The 25360-nt window shown below is 44.0% G+C and overlaps 1 protein-coding gene across 1 annotated transcript in view; it reads left to right on the top strand.

Moving 5' to 3' along the window:
- Positions 1–25360, top strand: part of ctnna2 (catenin (cadherin-associated protein), alpha 2) — a 677857-nt gene that overhangs the window by 588786 nt on the left and 63711 nt on the right. The window contains exon 10 of the mRNA XM_042311972.1: positions 19363–19455. Within this exon, the coding sequence (XP_042167906.1) occupies positions 19363–19455 (93 nt within the window). The remainder of the gene's footprint in view (positions 1–19362; positions 19456–25360) is intronic.

The raw sequence follows: 25360 nt of genomic DNA, 5'->3' as shown, positions 1-25360 counted from the left end.
AGAGCGACTGATGTCCCAACAGCAATCAGCGAGCCGCTATTTTACGGTGAACGGGTTTAAATGTATCGTTTCTCTTGAAACAGTGGCTTTTAAATGGGGCGAGTGCCGGCCGGGCGAGCGAGGGGGACTGTGGAACGATATAGATAGATTGAAAGAAACAACCCCACTGTCCATTTTCATAATTGTAATCTCCATGCCAAGACCAACTGCTTGGCTCAGATAGAGGGAGAGGGAAAGAGAGAGTAGAGATGAGGAGGGAAAGAAACAATCAATACTCCACAAGAAATGCTCCTAGCTTTCTTTTCTTCTTTAGTAACAGGAGGTTTGATAATGCACTCCTTTGACTGAAAAGTATCGGTTTTGAAGATGTTTTGAGGTGAGCTAACCACCTACCTCCGAGATATAGCAGATCCGTGTTCCATAGATCTAAGTCCCTGAGTTCAAAGGAGACCCTCTAAGCAGTGTGGAAGGAGAAATCTATCTACCCAGCTGATCCACTGGAGGGCTGATCAGCTGCAGACCAGACCAGTGCAGCCGAGGATTGTGGGAAGTAGGTAGTTGCCCTCTACCCCTGGGACCTTTGTTTTCCCGGTCTCTCTTCTTCTCTTTTTTTCTTTCATTGTGTTTTGTCACTCACGCTAGTGTGAACAAGATAATCCAATATCCAGGAGTCTAATTGGACTACTGCGCTCGGTGGAGAGCACACACACTCACTCACTCACTCACTCACTTACTCACTCTCTCTCTCTCTCTGTCACACACACACACACTCACTCACTCACTCACTCACTCACTCACTCACTCACTCACTCACTCACTCACTCTCCCTCTGTCACACACACACACACACACTCACTCACTCACTCACTACTCACTCTCTCTCTGTCACTCACTCACTCACTCACTCACACACACTCACTCACTCACTCACTCACTCTCTCTCTGTCACTCACTCACTCACTCACTCACTCACTCACTCACTCACTCACTCACTCACTCACTCACTCACTCACTCACTCACTCACTCTGTCACGCACACAAACACAGCACATTCTCCCCTGCTCAGTCCAAAGGCAGCAGCTCCTGTCCGGCCTCAGTCCAAAGGCAGCAGCTCCTGTCCGGCCTAGCAATATAATTGTTTATATTGTTTTCAATTACCCCAGCGTGTCCCTTGTTGAGCTCAGTAAAGTTTAATATACTGGGAATTATTCTCCTTTACACTGACCCCTCTTTGTTCTCACTTCATTCAGGTATTACCACCTTTCCAATGTAAATAAATCACGTTGTGAAGTCGTATAAGGATAGTAGGCTTTTATGAGTTGTTGACGCGGAAGGAGGAAGTGGAGGGGGCCGCTGGTCCTTGACTTTCAGCGCCGGTGACAGGGTGAACTAGCCACACGTAAACTCTGTAGTAAACATGTGAAATGGCGAGCTAAAGAGAGCCGCAAAAGTATTAGTATGATGTCTGTGGAAGCAGTGGTGTCTGTGCGGAATAGAAGGCTATACACTCGTATGCTGTGTGTGTGTGTGTAACGGATGTGAAACGGCTAGCTAGTTAGCGGTGGTGCGCGCTAAATAGCGTTTCAATCGGTGACGTCACTTGCTCTGAGACCTTGAGGTAGTGGTTCCCCTTGCTCTGGAAGGGCCGCGGCTTTTGTGGAGCGATGGGTAACGATGCTTCGTGGGTGACTGCTGTGTACAGAGGGTCCCTGGTTCGTGCCCGGGTATGGGCGAGGGGGCGGTCAAAAGTTGTACTGTTACACGCGTGCGTGCGTGCGTGTGCGTGCATGTTCAATACTACACGAACGGACAGGAGATGCGTTGCATGCTATACAATAGCTTCCCCACTGTGCTTGGAAACAAGTGGAGGAGATAGTTAGTCAAGCTCATTAGCGTTAGCTTAGCGTCAATCCCTTGAGCTAGACATATCCTTCAGTAGGCTCTGTTAGTCAGTGCTGTATACAGGCCTGTGGTGTGCACCAGAACCATACACAGAGATGTGTAATTTCATGGGGCGCCATATTGGCGTCAATAGCTATAGTTAGAAAGGTATTGGCTAAGTCCAAAATGGCACCCTAGGGCTCTGGTAAAAAGTAATGCACTATATAGGAAAATGCGGTGTCATACGACATTCAGCCATTGTCATGGGACATTTGGAGCCAACATGAGAGACAGTTTCCCCAAAAGTACCTGTATGTCTATGGATAGGCTATGTAGCTGTGCACCGGTAGTGATGAAATGTAGCCAAAATGGCCATGCTGTACATTTCCTCTCCACAGCTCTTATGTAGAGCCGTCTCGTGGCTCCAATGAGTGTTTTGCAGTTGAACCAACACAATAGATATCGGCCCAGATTGCATATTGATTCCAGTGTGGGTGATTTGAATAGCAACATTCACCACAGTGTCTTTCTTTCTCAGTAAAAAAAAAACACTTTCAAGAGAGATCTACTTAGTTGAATGGTTCCAAAACACATTCACTATTTCCTGTTCGTTGTGATGGGTGGTACGCGACTCAGTAGCTAGTCAAGTGTCTTCAAGAGGTTATTTGAATCGAAAGCTCCAGGAAGCCTTTGAAAATCAACATACAACGAGTACCGCAACGTTGCATTGTCTCCTTGACAACCGTGCAGGGGATTGGATCTATTTTCTGTGGCGTGGCTCGGTTCTCTGCTGAGAGGAGGGCTGGTATGATTTGTTTGCACTGCGGCAATAGATAAGAAATATAATAATACATCTCTGGCTGGAAGCTAGGTGACCTAGCACGATCAGGGGATAGAGGTTAGAGAGGCTTACACAGGCTGGCTAGGGGAGTGGACACACACAGACATGTGCATGCACGCGCGCGCACGCACTCGCGATTTTGGGCCTGCTGTATAAATATAATGTATAATTATTTATTACACATATATACACACACACACACACACACACACACACACACACACACACACACACACTACCACCCGCCATGAGTCATTCTACACACTTGCCATCCACTTGTTGACACGAGAGTTAAAGCGATGCGAGGAGCTTTCTGACGTTTAAAAAAGACTCAAGAGAAACCGGCACAGCCTCAGTCGTTTGCACACTGTTTATTGGCTTAGTCCTTTGTTGCAGACTTCTGTTTACCATTTAGCGGAATGAATTACGGCGCCACGTGTGTGTATGTGTGTGTCTTTGTGTCCAGAACCACAGGTTTCCCAGGAAATAAGTGTCTTAGTGACTCAGTTGGTTGAGGTGGAGCGCATGTGTGTTTTTCCAACTTGGAAGAAAGCCTCAATACCCATCCTGATGAGCCAAAGTATATGTGTGCATGTGTGTGTTCCTGCACATGCATGTGTGTGTGTGTGTGCGGCCGCGTGTGCATGTTTGTGTGCGTATTTTTGTGTGTGAGGGCATTGAACCCACTCCCCTGAGTGTGTAGAGGAGTGTCCTCCAGTCCTTCCCCCCTGAATTAGTCATCCCTTCACCCAGGGGACAGTGACTTTAGGCTCATCTTCACTGTGATTTAGGAACTGGGTCCTTAGTGTATTACAGTCAGGCACTATTTGGACCCGCTTTGTCTCATGGAGTGAGAGCGAGAGAGGGAGAGAGCGAGCGAGAGAGAGAGGGGGAGGTAGGGAAGGAATGAAAGAGGGAGAGAGAGAGGGGGGTAGGGAAAGAATGAAAGAGGGAGAGAGAGAGAAAGAGAGAGAGCACAACAGTCACTATAGCTACAGCCACACAGCCATGGATGGTGCAGTTCAAAGAGTTTAAGTCCAGCCCCTCACCTTATTCAACTCCCAGACTAGTCAATCCCACAGAGTTGGAAGAAATGAAATAAAAGACAAGTGAGATGTTTAGGAAGAGAAGAGTGGATGATGACATCCGAGCTCTAGTGCAGTGGAGCTGAAGAGGATTGGCCTCTGGGCTGGTGGCTCTTCTGTGTGTGTGTGTGTGTGTGCGTGTGCGTGTGTGTGCGTGCGCACAGGGCCTGCATTTATTTCATTTAGAGTAAAAGCGATGTTGGACAGCTGGATTGATTGCAAAAAGACTGAGATAACCATAACATGAGGTATGTGAATACGGGAATGGACATGAACCTTCTTATTATGGGATAAAGGTCAGCCATTTTGGTCAGGCAGTTGATCAGCCATGGATTTCCAGTGCTGTGATAATTATTGTGTAAAATAATGAATTTGAAGAGTTTATCGGCATTGCTTGTTTGTTAGCTAGCCAGCCAACCAACCAGCCAGCCAGCCAGCCAACCAGCCAGCCAGCCAGCCAGCCAGCCAGCCAGCCAGCAAACTAGCCAGCTAGCCAGCCAGGTATTCATTTGTCAAATGAACTGCCAATATTGACCCTTTTTATTTAACTAGGCAGGCCAGTTTAAGAACAAATTCTTATTTACAATGTCGACCTACACCGGCCAAACCTGGACGACGCTGGGCCAATTGTGCGCCGCACTATGTGACTCCCAATATGCCAACATTCCATTCAAACAATGGTTTCAGTCCACAGCCAGACACTGGCTGAAATCACTTGATAACAGGACTGAGTTGTCAATGCAACAAGTACTGATGTTGTATAATATAATGGCACTCACAGCTTTCCAAGAAAACAAACATTTCTTTAGAGAGAACAGACTAGACAAGACAACTAGCACTGTTCCCTTATATCCCTTAGAACAAGACTATAATGTAAAACATAAGCGTCTAAGTCACTAAAAGAAACCGAGTTGGGGTGACTTAAACACTAGCAGAACTCATACTAGCTTGATAACACTAGTTTGTCCTGGAAATATATAAATACTATTATTAATTCATATGAAATATTAATGTTAACAATATATGGAGCAGTCCCTTACGCTTTTTGAGAGATTTGAATATGAACCTCACGCAATCTTGACCGACACCTTAATCCTCATTAACCTTTAACATCTCCACCTCTCTGCTCACCAGCCTATCGTGCACAAGGCTACCAGAAGGACTCGACACCACATTGCTTAAACAAACACTAGCTGCCATCTCTCCAGGGTGGAGACCCAGAAGTATTTAATCTCTCCCCCTCTTCAAGGGTGAGTAAAGTGGGGAGAGAGGGGTGGAGGGGTGTGGTGGTGGTGCTATGGTTGCACTTAGCCGGTTGTATGTTGTATACTGTACTATTCCCTCGTCGAGTGTTCTCCCCCATTCGTGTTGACAGGGAGATTAATCAGGATTCTGAGATTGTGTGTGTGTGTTTACAGGGTAGGGACAGACCCCCTGCCACTAAACCCCTGGACCCACGCTCCCTGCCCACCCTTCAACAAGTAAACGTCTAGTAGAAGGTCTTTTAATAGAACAGAGTGCTTCCGTTTTGGGGTGACATAACTCAACGTCACCATCTTCTCCCCCCTACCTCTCTCCCTCCTCCTTTCTTTCCTCACTTCCTGCCTCCTCCCTCCATCCCGAGGCTCTGAGTCCTGCTCTAGCCCATGACCTTGGCTGGCAGGAAGTCCATTAATTGTTCCAGAGAGCAAGGGAGAGGTGTGTGATTTATCTGCCCCCATTGCAGGGCTAGGGATTGGAGGCCGGGTGCGGTGGAGGAGACAAGGGGTTTAGGCTGGCTGAAAGGGGGAAAAGAGAGACAGATCCTGGGTTACTTCTCTGGGCACTGCCCCTTTGTTGGAGGCCCTATTTGAGCTTTCAAAAAAAGTACTGAGTGCTGATTTAATCAGGAGTGCTGTAAGGATGAGAATTTGACATTTTTTGACTGTTCGAGGACTCATTTTTTTGTTGGTTTTCCACGAACCCCCCACCACAAAAAAAGTCCCACACTGGACAAAAATATGTGAGCATTTATCTATATGCTAACAGATCAAAACAATGCCTAATTTATTAAACCATTACAGATAACAAATCCCAATTGCTAAATTGCCCCATAAATATTCAGTCAATAAAAAAGCACGTGCCATTTAAGATACCTTTGTTTAAACCGTAATGTCAACTGGTTATTATATCGTGGAACACAATCTTCAAAAAGGCAGTAAACTCAGCAGTGGCGCTTGTATAGAAGCCTATGGCTGTGCAATGGCATAGCCTTGTTTTGTTCCTTTAGCAGACAAGACGCTCTTATTTCCCAAGCCCTTATCACAATGGAGATACCTATTTTATAGTAAAATGTTTTAATTAAAAACATGATGTGCAATCACTTCAAACCAACAACTTTTTTCATTTGGAAAAATATTCTATTCACAAAGAGTGATCATTTGAAACGGGGCTCAATTTGACAAGTTGAAAGAACATTTTTTTTCAGGTTTACAAACCAAAATCCATCTTCTTGTCCATGTACAGATGTTTGGTTTAGTTTATTCTGCCTGTTTTTGGTGAATTGTTTTAAGAAATGAGCCACATGAACACTTTAAAGTGATCAATTACGCCCACGACATCTGTTGGTGAGATAGGCATATGTTTCTGATGAAAATACTTTATCAAACTAATGTTTTTGCATATTTACAGTGTGGAACCTGTCTAGGTTTAGGGTGGGTTGTAGCTTAAGCTAACCAATTCTAAATAGCTTAAGTGGAAAATAGATGGGAGACAATTATTTTCAAAACTGCAGCTCGTTGTTGGAACACATTTTTTCCTACTTCAATCAACCAGTCCATTTTGAATTTGTGATAAAACTGTAAGTCATTTGGCAAGAAATGTAGCTTGTGTATCCCATCACTTAGATACTTTTTTTATCGTCATTTATTTCTGTAGGCCTAGAAGGAGCTTGTGTGGAGGGAGCGGGTCAGAACGCAATTGAGAAACAGAGGGGAAAGAGAATTTAAGGATAAAAACAGTGTGAAGCTTGGCTTTGTTTCTTTTTTCTTGTGCAAATGGAACACTGGAGTCTAAGCAAATTAACGTTTTCTTCAAGATAACATTCTACTTGGCCGTTCGGGCAACCACAAAGAACATTCCTTCAAATAGTTTTACGGTATTTGAAGAAGAAAAAAATGGATCTCTGGTTAAAGATCAAGATTTGACGTCCGTTCTAGTACTCAAGCAATCAATTACTCATCCCATCACTAGAGTGCCGGTCCTCCCTGTTATTCTTAATGCTTAAAAGTCATCGTTGATCCTAGATCGGCACTGCTAAGCTGAGATGCTTTGTGAATATGTGTCTGCACATGTTAGTTGCTTAGCTTGATCACAATGAGAGTTCCAATGAGGTATCACCTTCCATGTTTAGGTTTTGATAGCAGTGATACAAAAGCATGCTCTTAGGCATTCAGAACTGTACTGAGTAGGCTTCTGTGGTATTGATACAGCGTATGCGAGAATACCCACAATGTAGATTCCCGACTGCATGCAGGGAAGGGAGCCTTCGTCAAATTAGAATTGAAGTGATTATCAGAGCCTGGGTAAAAGGACAACATCAGTAGTTATATATATTTCTCTCTCTCTTTCTCCCACACACACTCACTTCTTTAAATAATTGTAATTATTTGTTTTTGCCGGACATGGCGTGTTGCCCGGGTCCAGCTCGCAGTGTTTTGGGGTCGCAGAGAGAGACAGAGACAGAGAGAGAGAAACAGAGAGACAGAGAGAGAGAGACAGAGAGAGAGAGATATAGAGGCAGAAACAGGCAGGACATACAGCGCCAGCATTTGGAAGAGTACTTCTATGTCCTCGGGTAATTTTTGGAGATTTTATCAAAAATAAAACAACTACAGATATTTGTGTGTTAAGTTCACACTGGAATCACCCCATACTTTAATAAACAGCTGTCTATCAAGTATTTTAGCCACTTTTCAGATGCATTTTATACCTAAATTTCACTATTTTGCCCTTGTCCCTGACCCAGACTTTTAAGCTTCTACTATTTTTCTATGAGAAAACATTAATAATTACACATATATAATGTTATGTACTACAGAAAAAAGTCAATTAAATAAAATCTATATCAATATTTATTGTGAATATGCCCTTTATATTGTTTTTTACACAAAATATACCTGTCCTTTGGGAGTGGTGTCATTTCCACCACCGAGGACAAATTCCTCATTAATAAAGTTTTTTCAAGAGAATGTTAATTTAGTTACCATGGAAACACATTGTGACACTGAAGCACATGGCTGCAGTGGACAGCTCTTCCAGATGTGATGTCTAGAAGTTGAAGAACAATCGAGGTAATATTGCATGTGTAGAGAATGTTTTAATTGTCAGTTATTTTCTAACAGGCTAAAATGTCTTTAATTTGTGTTAGAACTTTATAAAAAAAATTACATTTTATTTATTTCGTGTAAAAGATACGCTAGCTGTAATACTAACCAAAGCATGCTAAGCAGTCTGTCAATTTTCTCCAGAAACTGTAGTGTCATTTCCATCACAGTCATTTCCATCACAAAGTGTGGTGGAAATGACAGAAAGTGGTGGAAATGACACCATCCATTATCTTATTCGTTTTTACTTTACTTTTTATTTTTTTTACTTTAGGCTTATTTAATCATGTTTAAATGAATGTAATCTTGAAAATGCTCCGTTGGTGTGTGCACAAGTTGAAAACAAAGTAGTATTTGTCTTTCTTTTTAAAACAGCACAGAGATCACAGACAAGAAAAATGTGTGTGAAAAAAATGATCCTATACGATACCAGGAACATCTGCAAAAAGACAAGGAGAGATACTGGAAGAAAAAAGAGAAGGGAGAACGTTTACCCTGGTATCGTGCGAGACTTTCAAGCGCAGAGTGGTGCTTTTGTGAAAACCATGAGTCGCGTTGTTCCCAACCGTTTCTTTTTGGGCCAATCAGAGACGACATCATATGGGACAGACCACAGCATGTGCTTGGACTTGTCCCTGAACCCCATCCAGTGACTAAAAGGCACATGGAGCTGGATGCCTTGGTCTGGGAGGAACTTAGCTCTCTTTCTAAGCTTTAGATACACTTGAAACTCACTATACAGTAGATCCAAAGCAGGGTATAAAATCATACATTAAATAAAACATGTGAGCTCTCAATTAACTCTTCCCTCTCGATATGTGCTAGAATTTTTATTTGCAGCATGTAGTCAAGGACAACACATTGTTCTCATGTTGAAAAGGTGCTAGTTCCAATGTTTTGGAATCTTACTTTGTCTTATAGTAATAAAATGTTTAACAATGGTTGTTGTTCAAAATGTTTGCATTAAAATAGTTTTCATACGTTTTTTTTACATAGATTTAATTTCCACCACACCTTGTCATTTCCACCACACCTTGTCATTTCCACCACACCTTGTAATTTCCACCACACCTTGTCATTTCCACCACACCTTGTCATTTCCACCACACCTTGCCATTTCCACCAAACCTTGCCATTTCCACCAAACCTTGCCATTTCCACCACACCTTGCCATTTCCACCACACCTTGCCATTTCCACCACACCTTGTCATTTCCACCACACCTTGTCATTTCCACCACACCTTGTCATTTCCACCACTCCTTGTCATTTCCACCACACCTTGTCATTTCCACCACTCCTTGCCATTTCCACCAAACCTTGCCATTTTTGATGCCATTTCCACCACACCTTGTCATTTCCACCACACCTTGTCATTTCCACCACACCTTGTCATTTCCACCAAACCTTGCCATTTCCACCAAACCTTGTCATTTCCACCACACCTTGCCATTTCCACCACACCTTGCCATTTCCACCACACCTTGCCATTTCCACCACACCTTGTCATTTCCACCACACCTTGTCATTTCCACCACACCTTGTCATTTCCACCACACCTTGTCATTTCCACCACTCCTTGTCATTTCCACCACACCTTGTCATTTCCATCACAGCCCATTGTTTTGATGTACATTAGTATATTGTGTATAATTTATATACATTTATTTGTTTTAGATATGGAAATCATATGGTTGGTATCATAATGTCACAAAAAGGTTGGGTGGAATTATCTTATTTTTCATGATAAATATATGTTTTCAGCTGTCACCAAGGCAAGTTTATACATTCAGGCGTCGTGTTGAATTATTAATATTAGGAAAACCTTAAAAATCACTTAAAATAATATTCAATACAAGTTCATGTACAAATGTATAAGAAATGTGTTATAAAATAATTGTATGATATTTCATTTTCAACTAAAATGGATGTTTAATGACGTGATGGAAATGACATTTGTTTATGGCTGTATGGGAAAAATTACACAAATATATACATTCCTGAATAGTACGATCGCAGCCATTATCAGATATAGTTTCGAGACAAATCAAAGATAAGTACAATACTGGTGAAATGGTGTTTGAATAAGTTTTAATTTCTGAAAGTTTGCACGGCCAAAGTGCCCGAAGTTGCAGAATCATTCGCCTACAGAAAGTCAACACCTCCTTGAACTTATTATTACATTTTGTTTTGTTACAAAGTGAGAATGAAATAAATTTAATTGTAATTTTTTGTCATTGATCTACACAAAATACTCCATAATGTCAAAGTGAAAACAAAATTCTACAAATGTGTACAAATTAATACTTTTTTAAAACTAAAATGTATTCACCCGCTTTATTTAAGCAATCCTAAATTATCTATGGATTTCACATCACTGGGATTGAAAATAGTAATCTGTTGGTCACAGATAGCTTAAAATGGCCCTCACAATGACCCTCAGGATCTTGTCATGGTATTTTTGTGCATTCAAATTGCCATCGATAAAATGCAATTGTGTTCGTTGTCTGTAGGAAATGCTGTTCACAACGTTGACATCAGAAAAGCGCTTGCCGACACGATGCCATTACACATGGTCTACGGTTGTGAGGTTGGTTGGACAAACTGACAATTTTTCTAAAACAACGTTGGAGGCAGTTTATGGTAGAGAAATTAACATTCAATTCTCTGGCAACAGCTCTGGTGGACATTCCTGCAGTCAGCATGCCAATTGCACACTCCCTCAAAACTTGAGACATCTGTTGTGTGACAAAACTGCACCTTTAATTCTCCCGAGCACAAGGTGCACCTGTGTAATGATCAAGCTGTTTACTCAGCTTCTTGATATGCCACATCTGTCAGGTGGATGGATTATCTTGGCATAGGAGAAATTCTCTCTTACAGCGAATTGTAAACAAATTTGTGCAGAAAATATGACAGAAATAAGCTTGTTGTGCGTATGGAACATTTCTGGGATCTTTTATTTTAGCTCATGAAACATGGAACTAACACATTACACATTCTGTTTATGTTTTGTTCATTGTTAATGAATGATGTGCACTTTGTGCTGACCTAACGATGCTTAAAGAAACAAGGATGGGACACTAATACATAAGCATTGTGTGGAATTGGAACAAGTCACCTAAACCAAACAATGGACGGAGGTAAAAGAAAACCTTCAAAGAATTTCAGTGACTTTGAAAAAAACCCCTCTTGAAGTAAATTGTGTCAAACCCCCCAATTATCGAGAACAAACAGCACGATTCATCAACAGAAACAAGAAAAAGACTACCATTTGTAATGAATTCAACTCAAACTCAACAGTACAACAACTTCAGGTAAGATACTGTATTCATTGTTGTCCCACTTTTACAAATCCGAGTCACTTTAAAATGTTTGTTTTCTCCTGTAACACAGTGGGGCCTAAATGTATTTGTGTGACAGACAAACACACACACACAATATCATACATAATCGCTCATATTATTTCTATTTTGTCTTGTCTTTCTAAGATCCTGTGGAAAAACATAAAAACCTACTTAAAGAAGACAAATGCTGTTGCTCGTAAGGAGCGTTACAAGACTGGTGACGGACCCCCAGTAAGACCAGAGACAGATGAGCTGGGGGACTTGTTTACCGGGATCATTAATAACCAGCAACACCTGGAAGGTATCCCCGATGGTGACCATTTGAACATTTCAGATTGGGGCACCGTTCCAATCCTCATTTGATAAGGACACATTCATTCAACATGTGCCATCTCCAGACTGCAGGGAATATGTCATGTTCTCCGTCATCTCTTGAACTCCCAGAATAACAACGATGTAATGAACTCAACTCTTGAAGAAATAATGTTCTCTAATGCAGCAATGTCATCATTTTCTAGAGGCTTGGTGGGGATACGGCAGGATGAAGGTCAGCCTGCTACATTTGCAGCAGCCAGGAGGGAAGATTGGGTCACCAACCCGGGCCAGGGGACAAAGACAAAAGAGGCTGAGGATGCATGAGATACTGGCCATGGAATTCCATGAGCGCAGACTGATTGCATTTAAAAGAAGAGCATGATATGAAGATGTCCTTCCTGTTGAGTTGGCTAGGAGGAGGGAGGAGGGAGGAGGGAAACACGAAGCAACAACAGTACCGATGTTCTTCTCAAACCAGCACACGTTTGGGGTCCTGATATTTCCATTTGTGAATTAAAAACCTTTTTGTTACACGGCTATTGTTTGCTTTAATCGTGTGAGCTTTCTTTCTGGTAATTGTTTTATTTGTATTTTTTTATTTCACCTTTATTTAACCAGGTAGGCTAGTTGAGAACAAGTTCTCATTTGCAACTGTGACCTGGCCAAGATAAAGCATAGCAGTGTGAACAGACAACACAGAGTTACACATGGAGTAAACAATTAACAAGTCAATAACACAGTAGAAAACAAATAGTCTATATACATTGTGTGCAAAAGGCGTAGGCAATAAATAGGTAGGCCATAAATAGGCCATAGGAATGAATAATCACAATTTAGCAGATTAACACTGGAGTAATAAATGATCAGATGAACATGTGCAGGTAGAGATACTGGTGTGCAAAAGAGCAGAAAAGTAAATAAATAAAAACAGTATGGGGATGAGAGAGGTAAATTGGGTGGGCTATATACCGATGGACTATGTACAGCTGCAGCGATCGGTTAGCTGCTCAGATAGCAGATGTTTAAAGTTGGTGAGGGAGATAAAAGTCTCCAACTTCAGAGATTTTTGCAATTCGTTCCAGTCGCAGGCAGCAGAGAACTGGAAGTAAAGGCGGCCAAATGAGGTTTTGGCTTTAGGGACGATCAGTGAGATACACCTGCTGGAGCGCGTGCTACGGGTGGGTGTTGCCATCGTGACCAGTGAACTGAGATAAGGCGGAGCTTTACCTAGCGTAGACTTGTAGATTATCTGGAGCCAGTGGGTCTGGCGACGAACATATAGCGAGGGCCAGCCGACTAGAGCATACAGGTTGCAGTGGTGGGTGGTATAAGGTGCTTTAGTAACAAAATGGATGGCACTGTGATAAACTGCATCCAGTTTGCTGAGTAGAGTATTGGAAGCTATTTTGTAGATGACATCGCCGAAGTCAAGGATCGGTAGGATAGTCAGTTTTACTAGGGTAAGTTTTGTGGCGTCAGTGAAGGAGGCTTTGTTGTGAAATAGAAAGCCGACTCTAGATTTGATTTTGGATTGGAGATGTTTGATATGAGTCTGGAAGGAGAGTTTGCAGTCTAGCCAGACACCTAGGTATTTATAGATGTCCACATATTCTAGGTCGGAACCATCCAGGGTGGTGATGCTAGTCGGGCGTGCGGGTGCAGGCAGCGAACGGTTGAAAAGCATGCACTTGGTTTTACTAGCGTTTAAGAGCAGTTGGAGGCCACAGAAGGAGTGTTGTATGGCATTGAAGCTCGTTTGGAGATTAGATAGCACAGTGTCCAAGGAAGGGCCAGAAGTATACAGAATGGTGTCGTCTGCGTAGAGGTGGATCAGGGAATTGCCCACAGCAAGAGTAACATCATTGATATATACAGAGAAAAGAGTCGGCCCGAGAATTGAACCCTGTGGTACCGCCATAGAGACAGCCTGAGGACGGGACAACATGCCCTCCGATTTGACACACTGAACTCTGTCTGCAAAGTAGTTGGTGAACCAGGGAATGCAGTCATTAGAAAAACCGAGAGGTACTGCAAAGTAGTTGGTGAACCAGGGAATGCAGTCATTAGAAAAACCGAGAGGTACTGCAAAGCAAAAGCATCTCAGCAGGCTTGTCAATTTTTAGAAATTGTCTGCCCCAACCATGGGGAACATCTGGGTCATCCTCGTCTTCAGTGTGAGGATCTGGGCAGCCATGCAGTTTGAGTTAATTGTGAAGCCCTGCTGTTGCAATTATAACAATGCAGCATCTTGGTTGAAAGTGTAATGTGTTTCTGAGAGACTGGAAACAACTCCATACACCAAACATGCACTCTACTACACTTCTGGTATGGATATAAGCTTGGTTGTACCATTGTTGCTCAGGTCCTATTGCCTGAAGGTAGGGGGTGAACAAGAAGTTGGCCTGTGCATACCCACTGTCACCAAGTATGATTTCACTATGTTGTCCTCCTTCAAGCTGAGCATACGAAAATGAGTTTTGGAAAATCCTTGAGTCATGAGTTGCACCTTCCCAACGTGCAACAATGTTGGAGAACTGCAAACTGGGAGTGCGCACACTTTGTACATTCATTGAGAACCAGTTTGTATACTTCTCAGCACCTGCTTTAGAGGAACACTTGATGGGAATATGACATCCATCTATACAGCCAATGACTCAGGGGAAGTTCCCATATTCATAGAACTCTACCTTGTAGTTGGCTCGGGCAGCAGCATCAGGGAACTTGATGTAATTGTTTATTGTGCATACAGTCGAGTAACTTACATCACACAAGTCTCCTGTTTCACAATGGAAGGTTCCAGATGCCGACAAGCTCAAGGTGATCAGTACTTGTAGGTAAGGAGGGATGGGCCTTCCCCCTAAGAGAGTCAGATGAAAGCCTTGGCTCAAGCAAACCAATGATGTCAGTTTGCATTTGTACATACGGAAACGGTCACGGGAACTGATTTCATCAAAATCAGTGGGTTGTTCCTGTCTTATAACCACCCTTCTGTCTGGCCTTGGTGGTGCTCTTTGATCATCATTGAAACCTGCCTCTGGCCAAGTTTAATTTAAGACTCCACTTAGATCTAGATGAACTCTAATCATTCTGGAAATCAGACTTTTTAAATCCAGATTAGGGCAAGTCCGAGACTAGTTTAAAGCATGTCTGAGAAATGCCATTTCAGTTAATCCAGTTTAAAAGTGCAATTTAGTCTATATCTTTAAGCATTGTCAAGTTAATAATTATGCTTCGGTTGATGTATACTGTAAGCCACCCAGAAACATCAAAGATGCAGTCGTCCTTCTGAACTGAGCAGCAGGACAGGAAGGAAACTGCTCCGGGATGTTAACATGAGGCCATTGGTGATTTTAAAACAGCTACAACGGCTGTGAAGGGAGAAAACTGAGGATGGATCAACAACATTGTAGTGACTCCACAATAATGACCTGAATGAAAAGAAGTGAAAAGAAGAATAAATAAAACAGGATACAAATATTCCAAAACATGCATCCAATATGCAACAACACACGAAAGTAAAAAAGGAATACACTTTTTGGACTAAAAGCAACGCCTTATGTTTGGGGCAAATCCAACACAACACATCAGCCTCCTTATTTTCAAGCATGGTGGTGACTGCAATACATGTGTGCAAAGCTCGTAATTATCCAATAAGACTCGCAGCTGGAATCAGTGCCACATGTGTTTTTAACATGTATTTACTCAGGGGGGTGAATACTTATCTAATCAAGGTACTGTATATTAGTGTTTTATATTTCATTCATCTTGAGAAAAAAAAAACGGATTTTTCTTCCACTTTGACATTACGGAGTATTTTGTGTAGATTGTTGACAAAAAAAAAAGACCGTTAAATCTATTCGAATCCCACTTTCGAACACAATAAAAAGTGAAGAAATCCAAGGGGGGGGGGTGTTATATTCTATAGGCACTGTGTACGGTTTAACTGGAGGAACAGTATGGAAATATGGTGTAGGGGGGTATGGTTCAGAGTTCTGGTTAATTTATGTACATCGGTACAGTACACTCTCCTCCAATATGACACAAGGAGAGGCTTTTAGTTTGTTGGAACGTTGTTTACACACTGTAGCTTCTTTTAAGCAGCGTTGTTCTTGTAAGACGCGACCACACACACACACACGTACAGACACACGCGTTCGTTCCCTCACACACACAAACACACACACACACGTACAGACACACGCGTTCGTTCCCTCACACACACAAACACACACACACACGTACAGACACACACGTTCGTTCCCTCACACACACAAACACACACACACGTACAGACACACGCGTTCGTTCCCTCACACACACAAACACACACACACGTACAGACACACGCGTTCGTTCCCTCACACACACACACACATACACACAAACACACACACACGTACAGACACTCGCGCTCGTTCCCTCACACACACACACACACACACACACACACGAGCGTACAGACACATGCGTTCGTTCCCTCACACACACACACACTCACACAAAGGAGTGCAATCCATCACGTCACTCATAGCTTTCACTAGTATAAGGGAGACACAGGGCCTTGAGCGAGGAGCTTTGTAACACATCAAATCGATTTACCTCAATTTGCCTCAAAAAGTGTCACGTGAGCGAAAGGAGCGTCGATACGCCTTGGCACTACCCGCCGCCAACAGGCATCTGTCTTTTTAGCTTAGCTTCGATGTATTCCCAAAGTGTTGCCAACCTGATTCATTTTGGGGCAACATTAGATTGATTACGCGGAATTTGGCGGTTATGACAATGAAACAGTGTGAAGTAAACACAGCGAGGTAGAGGATGTGATGTGTGCACCTCCAGTGCAGTGTGTGTGGTGTTTGTGCGTGCGTGTGTGTCGCCTCATGCCTGAGTGTCTGAATCTCCCAACGTGGTGGATTGACTTTGTCATCCATGGGTCTGTTTTTTTTTTATCACTATGGTAAGCTGGGCAAATAGTGTCCTGAGAGAGAGAAAATCAAAGGGTTCTTCCCTTCCTCCTCCCAGCTAGTGGAGACATTGGGAATCCACAGCAAGGTGCAGTGACAGAGTATGCCTACCTCTTGATGTTAGAGAGAGAGAGATAGTTAATGCATTCATGTCTGATTGTATTCATGATTGAGAGACGAAGAAGGTACTTCTGAAAGTAGGCACCAGAGAGAGTACCTTTCGCTGTATGAGAGAAAGAGATATTACCGCTAAGACGTGTTGGGAGGTGAAGGTAGAAGAGAGAGAGACTACCTTTAGTTGTAGGAGAGAAGGAGCAAGATAGCATACCTCTGTACATAGGCAGGTGTAAATGAAACCCGGAGAGGTGTTCTGTCAGAAAGGCCACCTGGCGTCCTAATTGTACAATGAAGCGCCTTTTTGCACCAATAAGACGGGCTAATAATTTAGGCGCACTCAGGATCTCCGGTAATGAACCTCAAGGCAGTATTTCACCACTAATGACTGAGACTATTTATATACACGACTGTGCCACCTTACAGGTGCCCATTTAGGCAGATCCATTTGGTTCTGATGGGAGGAAGGAGTCCATTGTATAAGGCCTAGGCAGTACGGCCGCCACTCTTCTGCCAATTATCGTCGAGTTCCCCATGTACCTTTCTGACATTTCCGAGAAATTATGTTTTGTAATACAGCATTTGGATGAATTTAGTACAGTTTCTCTCCCTGCCACCATCTTAACAGTAGTGCTGTCAGCACAGTAGAACAGAATAAAGCTGGTCGACTTGTTCTTTCCATTCCCCAATCTCTCTCTCTCTCTCGCTCTTTTTTTCTCAGTTTTTTCTTTCTCACTTCTTCTCAGAAAAATAAGCCCTTGAGATGGTCCAGTGTAAAACTCACATTGTAGTCCTTACACTCTTAGAAAAATAAGCCCTTGAGATGGTCCAGTGTAAAACTCACATTGTAGTCCTTACACTCTTAGAAAAATAAGCCCTTGAGATGGTCCAGTGTAAAACTCACATTGTAGTCCTTACACTCTTAGAAAAATAAGCCCTTGAGATGGTCCAGTGTAAAACTCACATTGTAGTCCTTACACTCTTAGAAAAAGGGTACCAAAAGGCTTCTTCAGCTGTCCCTATAGCGGAACCCTTTTTGGTTCTAGGTACAAGCCTTTTTGGTTCCATGAAGAGCCGCTCTGTGGAAAGGGTTCTACATGGCACCCAAAAGGGTTCTACTTGGAACCAAAAGAGACATGTAACCAAAAAGGGTCCTTAAAAGGGTTCTCTATGAGGACAGCCGAAGAACACTCTTAGGTTCTAGATAGCACCTTTCATTGTAAGAGTGTATTCGTTTTGAGTAATTCAAAATATCCACAATTTTTCGGAAATGAAAGAGAGACTAAGAGAGAGGGAGAGAGAGAGGGAAGGAGTAAAGGGTGGTAGAGGAGGGGAGAGGGGTGGAGGGGGTAGGGCATCCACAAGGATGAATTTAGTGCATTCTCTCGCCCTTAACAGTAGTGCTGTCAGCACAGTAGAACAGAAGAAAGCTGGTCAACCTGTTCTTTCCATTCCCCAATCTCTCTCTCTCTCTCTCTCTCTCTCTCTGTCTCTCTCTCTCTCTCTGTCTCTCTCTCTCTCTCTGTCTCTCTCTCTCTCTCTGTCTCTCTCTCTCTCTCTCTGTCTCTCTGTCTCTCTCTCTCTCTCTGTCTCTCTCTCTCTCTCTCTCTCTCTGTCTCTCTCTCTCTCTCTCTCTCTCTCTGTCTCTCTCTCTCTCTCTCTCTCTCTCTCTTTTTCTTTCTTTTTCTCAGTTTCTTTATTTCTCCCTCTTTCTCAGACAATTATGCCCTTGAGAAAGTCCAGTGGAAAACTCACATTATAGTCCTTCTGTGATCTGAATCATTTTAATATTTTTTCTGAAATGATAGAGCAACGAAGAGAGAGAAAGAGATGGGTGGAGGGGGTGGGGCACTCACCAGGTCTCAACGCAGGGGAATAACAAATACCAATCTAACAGATGAGCAAGCCCAAACCCCGGTACATATTTTGCCCCGACATTGCCTTACCTAGCCAAGCATTAAATCCCCTGCCGCCGGTACAGATAGCTACAGACATGAGTTAAGGCTGTGGCGGAGACTGCCTCCTTCAGGAATCACTATCTGCACACATTATAAGAGGCTAACCAGTGTGAGTGTTAGTGGGGAAATTGTGTTGGGTTTCAGGTGAAAGCTAACAGACCGTCGCTAATAGTAATAACAAGGGTACTTGCATCGTGAGAGAAAGAATATGATTAAAAGCTTGTAGTAGGCAGAGGTTGAGCAACAAACGTCAGACGAATTGAGCTTTGTCTGACGTTTGTTGCCATCTAATGAACACGAAAAAGGACAAAAACGGTGTATTTTGTCACTCAGTTACCAAAAAACACAGACTAGCCAACCCTAATGAAGATCTGCCATTTTGTCTGCCATTCATTTGCTATTATTGATTAAAATGACCCGAATGGTGTAGATGCAGTTATTAGACACAAAGTTGTTCAAAAGTAGCTAAGCCTGTGTATCCTTGTCTCTTGTTACAGGTGGCTAACCTGGCCTGCTCCATCTCTAACAACGAGGAGGGTGTGAAGCTGGTTCGCATGGCCGCCACCCAGATCGACAGCCTCTGCCCACAGGTAAGCAGCACCTCACTGTGCTGTGTGTCGTGGATCCTGTTCAGTAGAGAGAGAGAGAAAGAAAAAAAGAAAAACATTTTGAAACATAGTGAACCAGGGGAGGGACTACCTGAACTTTTTTCCCCCCCCTGAACCAATTGTTGTTTTCCATTGCAAAATGTGATTGTGATACTACGCCCTACTGAACATGACCCTGGTAATAACACCAGCCATCGGAGGTACCCGGTTGAGCTGTTTTACATTCATTTTAGAGTAAAAAAAACACTGTGTTATTTGGTTGCCATTCCATTGGAAAGAGAGTGCATTGGGAAGTGCCATTGAATTGAGAATAAGTATATATTATTAAATATCTCTCCGAATAACTACACTCTAAAACCAACTTTTTAACAATGATAAAAGAAAACCCACACAGTGCTGGTACATGGTGAGCAAGACGGAGTAGTACAACTTCAGTATGAATGTGAATCAGTGGAATGTATAAACTTTGCCGGAGGGTAACTTTGTATGGGCACAGGCAGCGTTCTTCATCTTAGTACGGTGTGTGTCTGTGTGGGTAACAAGACAAGAGAAAGGGAACACACAAAGAGAGAGAGAGAGAGAGAAGGCAGAGAGAGGGCAGAGAGCGAGAGAGAGGGGGGACAGAAAGAGAGAGAGGGGCAGAGAGAGAGAGACAGGGGGGCAGAGAGAGAGAGTGATTGGGAGGGAGAGGGAAAAAGATTGAGAGGACAGAAAGAGGGAGCACAGAAAGAGAAGAGGAGTGAGAGAGGGAGAGCGCAGAGAGAAAGAGAAGTGGAGTGAGAGAGGGAGAGCACAGAGAGAAAGAGAAGAGGAGTGAGAGAGGGAGAGCGCAGAGAGAAAGAGAAGTGGAGTGAGAGAGGGAGAGCACAGAGAGAAAGAGAAGAGGAGTGAGAGAGGGAGAGCGCAGAGAGAAAGAGAAGTGGAGTGAGAGAGGGAGAGCGCAGAGAGAAAGAGAAGAGGAGTGAGAGAGGGAGAGCGCAGAGAGAAAGAGAAGAGGAGTGAGAGAGGGAGAGCGCAGAGAGAAAGAGAAGTGGAGTGAGAGAGGGAGAGCGCAGAGAGAAAGAGAAGTGGAGTGAGAGAGGGAGAGCGCAGAGAGAAAGAGAAGTGGAGTGAGAGAGGGAGAGCGCAGAGAGAAAGAGAAGAGGAGAGGGGAGAGAGGGAGAGCGGAGAGAGAAAGAGAAGAGGAGCGCAGAGAGAGAGAGAGAGCGCAGAGAGAAAGAGAAGTGGAGAGGAGTGAGAGAGGGAGAGGGAGAGCGCAGAGAGAAAGAGAAGAGGAGTGAGAGAGGGAGAGCGCAGAGAGAAAGAGAAGAGGAGTGAGAGAGAGAGTGCAGAGAGAAAGAGAAGAGGAGTGAGAGAGGGAGAGCGCAGAGAGAAAGAGAGAGAGAGAAGAGGAGAGAGGGAGAGCGCAGAGAGAAAGAGAAGAAAGAGAGTGGAGAGAGAGGGAGAGCGCAGAGAGAAAGAGAAGAGGAGTGAGAGAGGGAGAGCGCAGAGAGAAAGAGAAGAGGAGAGCGCAGAGAGAAAGAGAAGTGGAGCAGAGAGAAAGAGAAGAGGAGAGGAGTGAGAGAGGGAGAGCGCAGAGAGAAAGAGAAGTGGAGAGAGAAGAGCAGAGAGAAAGAGAAGTGAGAGAGGGAGAGCGCAGAGAGAAAGAGAAGAGGAGTGAGAGAGGGAGAGTGCAGAGAGAAAGAGAAGAGAGAGAAGAGCGCAGAGAGAAAGAGAAGTGGAGTGAGAGAGGGAGAGCGCAGAGAGAGAAAGAGAAGAGGAGAAGAGGAGTGAGAGAGGGAGAGCGCAGAGAGAGAGGGAGAGCGCAGAGAGAAAGAGAAGAGGAGTGAGAGAGGGAGAGCGCAGAGAGAAAGAGAAGAGGAGTGAGAGAGGGAGAGCGCAGAGAGAAAGAGAAGAGGAGTGAGAGAGAGAGAGCGAAAGAGAAGAGAGAGGGAGAGCGCAGGAGAGGAGTGAGAGAGAGAGAGCGCAGAGAGAAAGAGAAGTGGAGTGAGAGAGGGAGAGCGCAGAGAGAAAGAGAAGAGGAGTGAGAGAGGGAGAGCGCAGAGAGAAAGAGAAGAGGAGTGAGAGAGGGAGAGCGCAGAGAGAAAGAGAAGAGGAGTGAGAGAGGGAGAGCGCAGAGAGAAAGAGAAGAGGAGAGAGAGGGAGAGCGCAGAGAGAAAGAGAAGAGGAGTGAGAGAGGGAGAGCGCAGAGAGAAAGAGAGAGAAAGAGAAGTGGAGTGAGAGGGAGAGCGCAGAGAGAAAGAGAAGAGGAGTGAGAGAGGGAGAGCGCAGAGAGAAAGAGAAGTGGAGTGAGAGAGGGAGAGCGCAGAGAGAAAGAGAAGTGGAGTGAGAGAGGGAGAGCGCAGAGAGAAAGAGAAGAGAGAGTGAGAGAGGGAGAGCGCAGAGAGAAAGGAGAGAAGTGGAGAGAAAGAGAGAGAGGAGAGCGCAGAGAGAAAGAGAAGTGGAGTGAGAGAGGGAGAGCGCAGAGAGAAAGAGAAGAGAGGGAGAGAGAGAGAGAGAAGAGAGCGCAGAGAGAAAGAGAAGAGAGTGAGAGAGAGAAAGAGAGAGAGAGAGAGAGAGAGAAAGAGAAGAGTGAGAGAGGGAGAGCGCAGAGAGAAAGAGAAGAGGAGTGAGAGAGGGAGAGCGCAGAGAGAAAGAGAAGAGGAGTGAGAGAGGGAGAGCGCAGAGAGAAAGAGAAGAGGAGTGAGAGAGAGGCAGAGAGAAAGAGCAGAGAGAAAGAGAGAAGAGGAGAAGAGGAGAGGGAGAGCGCAGAGAGAAAGAGAAGAGGAGTGAGAGAGGGAGAGCGCAGAGAGAAAGAGAAGAGGAGTGAGAGAGGGAGAGCGCAGAGAGAAAGAGAAGTGGAGAGCGCAGAGAGAAAGAGAAGAGAGGGAGGGAGAGCGAAAGAGAGAGAGAAAGAGAAGAGGAGAGAGAAAGAGAAGAGAGAGGGAGAGCGCAGAGAGAAAGAGAAGAGGAGTGAGAGAGGGAGAGCGCAGAGAGAAAGAGAAGTGGAGTGAGAGAGGGAGAGCGCAGAGAGAGGGAAGAGAAGAGGAGTGAGAGAGAGAAAGGAGAGCGCAGAGAGAAAGAGAAGAGGAGTGAGAGAGGGAGAGCGCAGAGAGAAAGAAAGAGAGAGAGAGAGAGAAGCAGAGAGAAAGAGAAGAGGAGAGAGAGGGAGAGCGCAGAGAGCGAAAGAGAAGAGGAGTGAGAGAGGGAGAGCGCAGAGAGAAAGAGAAAAGAAGAGGAGTGAGAGAGGGAGAGCGCAGAGAGAAAGAGAAGAGGAGTGAGAGAGGGAGAGCGCAGAGAGAAAGAGAAGAGGAGAAAGGGAGAGCGCAGAGAGAGAAGAGAGTGAGAGAGAGCGCAGAGAGAAAGAGAAGTGGAGTGAGAGAGGGAGAGCGCAGAGAGAAAGAGAAGTGGAGTGAGAGAGGGAGAGCGCAGAGAGAAGAGGAGTGAGAGAGAGGGAGAGCGCAGAGAGAAAGAGAAGTGGAGTGAGAGAGGGAGAGCGCAGAGAGAAAGAGAAGTGGAGTGAGAGAGGGAGAGCACAGAGAGAAAGAGAATGTTATAGGAGAAAGACAGATGGAAGCTCTAGCCTCCCGGAGCAGTCTTCCTCTGGATGTCTGACAGAGGAAAAGGTGGGAATCGATAGGTTGTTTCCAAGGGTAGGGGCATTTTCACAGGGGACCCTGTGCTCACTAACTGAAGTGAAGAAAGGAGAGGAAGGAGGGATTAAGGGAAGGGGCAGTTCTTAACATTCAAGGTGCAAGACTCTCGAAGACTCACGCTGGGCCCACAGTACACCAACCGAGACCCACTTTTTAATAAACTGACCTCCACTGAGTCAAGGGTAGTATAAGAAAACTTTGGAAGGGGATTGCAAGTTTTAAGTTCCCAGCTGTCGCTTTTGCTTGGCAACGACCTCACCATAGAAAAAGCGCTAAGCTATAGAGGGAAGAGGGATAAGTGACACAAAGAAAGGTAGGGGCAAAATAGATGGCTGTTTTGACATTTTGAAAAAGCCCTGTCGAAGGCCAAAGAGGCCGACACGTGAGCTTGAATAAAAAATTGTGATACTAGCAAGACTAGTGTGGGAGTTTGTTTTTTCTTTTAAGTAATCACACTATTCCCACGTGCATTACAATAAGATGACTCAGATGTGTGTGTGCTTTTTGGAAATGTGTGTTTTGACAGGAAGTCGGGGGGGTTAAAGACAAAAGAAAACGGGGAACAGAACCAAATGTTATGTAAGATGAGTGTGAGTGACCCCGGTGTATTACCTGACTGCCTTTACTTGATTCCAGGCATCATTAGTGGCTGTCAAACCCTGAACCCTGATCAGACTCTTTAGCAGAGTCTCTTTTAGGCTTAACGTAGTTAAAGTAGAAACTGTAAATGCAAAGAGTAATTCAAGTGTTTATTAACTTTTTGATTTAAAAAAAAAATCATGTCTGTTTATTCCTTATTTTAAACAGGTATAACAGACAATTTTGTTTTTTTCTGATATAAACAGAAATGAAATGGTAGAAAGATGCATGGAACATAGTGAGAAGGCCGGTGGGTCCAGGATTCAATCCCACACAGGCAGGGATTGCATATGTGCTCAACGTACCTCAGCAAAGACTTCAAATATAGTATATCTTTTTTTAACCTTATTTTCCAAGCTTTAACAAGCTTAACAAGGACTTTAAAAAAAAAACGTTCTGGATGAATCCACAGCCCCATATGTAAGTAGAAAATAAGAGAAAACTATCAGGGCCTCCTGAGTTGTGCAGCACTCAGAGGACAGCTCATCGCGCCACAGAAACTCCTTGTGTTGGGCCAGGTGCCTGCAGGCTGACTCCGGTCGCCAGTTGAACGGTGTTTCCTCCCCGACACATTGGTGCAGCGGCTTCCAGGTTAAGCGGGCGGATAATAAGGAGCGCGGTTAGGCGGGTCATGTATCGGAGGATGCATGACACCCCCTTCGCCTCTCCCCAGCCCTTTGGTGAGTTGCAGCCATGAGACAAGATTGAAATCGGGGAGAAAAGGGGGGTAAAATTGTGGTTGTGTGGGGGAAATTGTGGTTGTCACACCTTAAGATGATTGCAATGTGAGTTGCTCTGGATAAGGGCATCTGCTAAATTACTGAAATTTACAAAATAAAAAGATATTATCTTGATTGGTTTAGTCATACAGGCCTACAGGAGTAATGGCACCCCGCCTATTGCTTTACCATTAGTTGTTGAATAAATATGAATATTTTAACTGGACATTATCCATCTGTTAGATCTGTTAGATCATTAGTTCTCATTCCAGGGAATAACAATGTTTCTTCTCCTATGAAGACATCCAGTTTTCCAAACGATCCTGCTGTTCAATCTGCTGGAAATGTACCCAGAGAACCCTCTCCCTTAAAGGGATCGTTCACCCAACACAAAATGACATACCCCAAACCAAAGTCTTACCAAAGTCTTACCTTACCATGACAATTTGGGTGAACTTTCCCTTTAATGTTCTTAAGGAAACTAACTGCAGAAAGGGATCTAGACTGTGCTATAGCCTACTGCTATAGCCTACTGCTCTAGCCTACTTTACCGCCGATGCGGTCCATTTCACACCCTCTACTCTATCTAGCGGGTGTACCAATGCTCATACAAGGCTTCGTACTTATTTAATTAGTCTAATGTATATAGCAAGGAAGTTCATCATTGAAGTACAGCCGTTGTCATGGCTTGTCATGCAGAGTTTCCTTAGAAGCCACTTCAGTCTTTTTGTCAAGGTCAGGGGTTTGAAGTCAGAAGTCTTGGAAAGCCACCCGGGTATATTCCAGCCCAGCAACAACACATGATTCCAATTAACATGGTCTTCGGTCTGGAAAGGAGAACGATTATATGATGATCTTCATTAGATGTGTTAGTGCTGGGCTAGAATAAAACCC

The sequence above is a fragment of the Oncorhynchus tshawytscha genome, linkage group LG34 (genome assembly GCF_018296145.1).
Source record: "Oncorhynchus tshawytscha isolate Ot180627B linkage group LG34, Otsh_v2.0, whole genome shotgun sequence".
NCBI classification, from domain to species: Eukaryota; Metazoa; Chordata; class Actinopteri; order Salmoniformes; family Salmonidae; genus Oncorhynchus; species Oncorhynchus tshawytscha.
The sequence above is the reverse complement of the archived record's forward strand: the minus strand, read 5'-3'. Positions and strand labels throughout refer to the sequence as shown.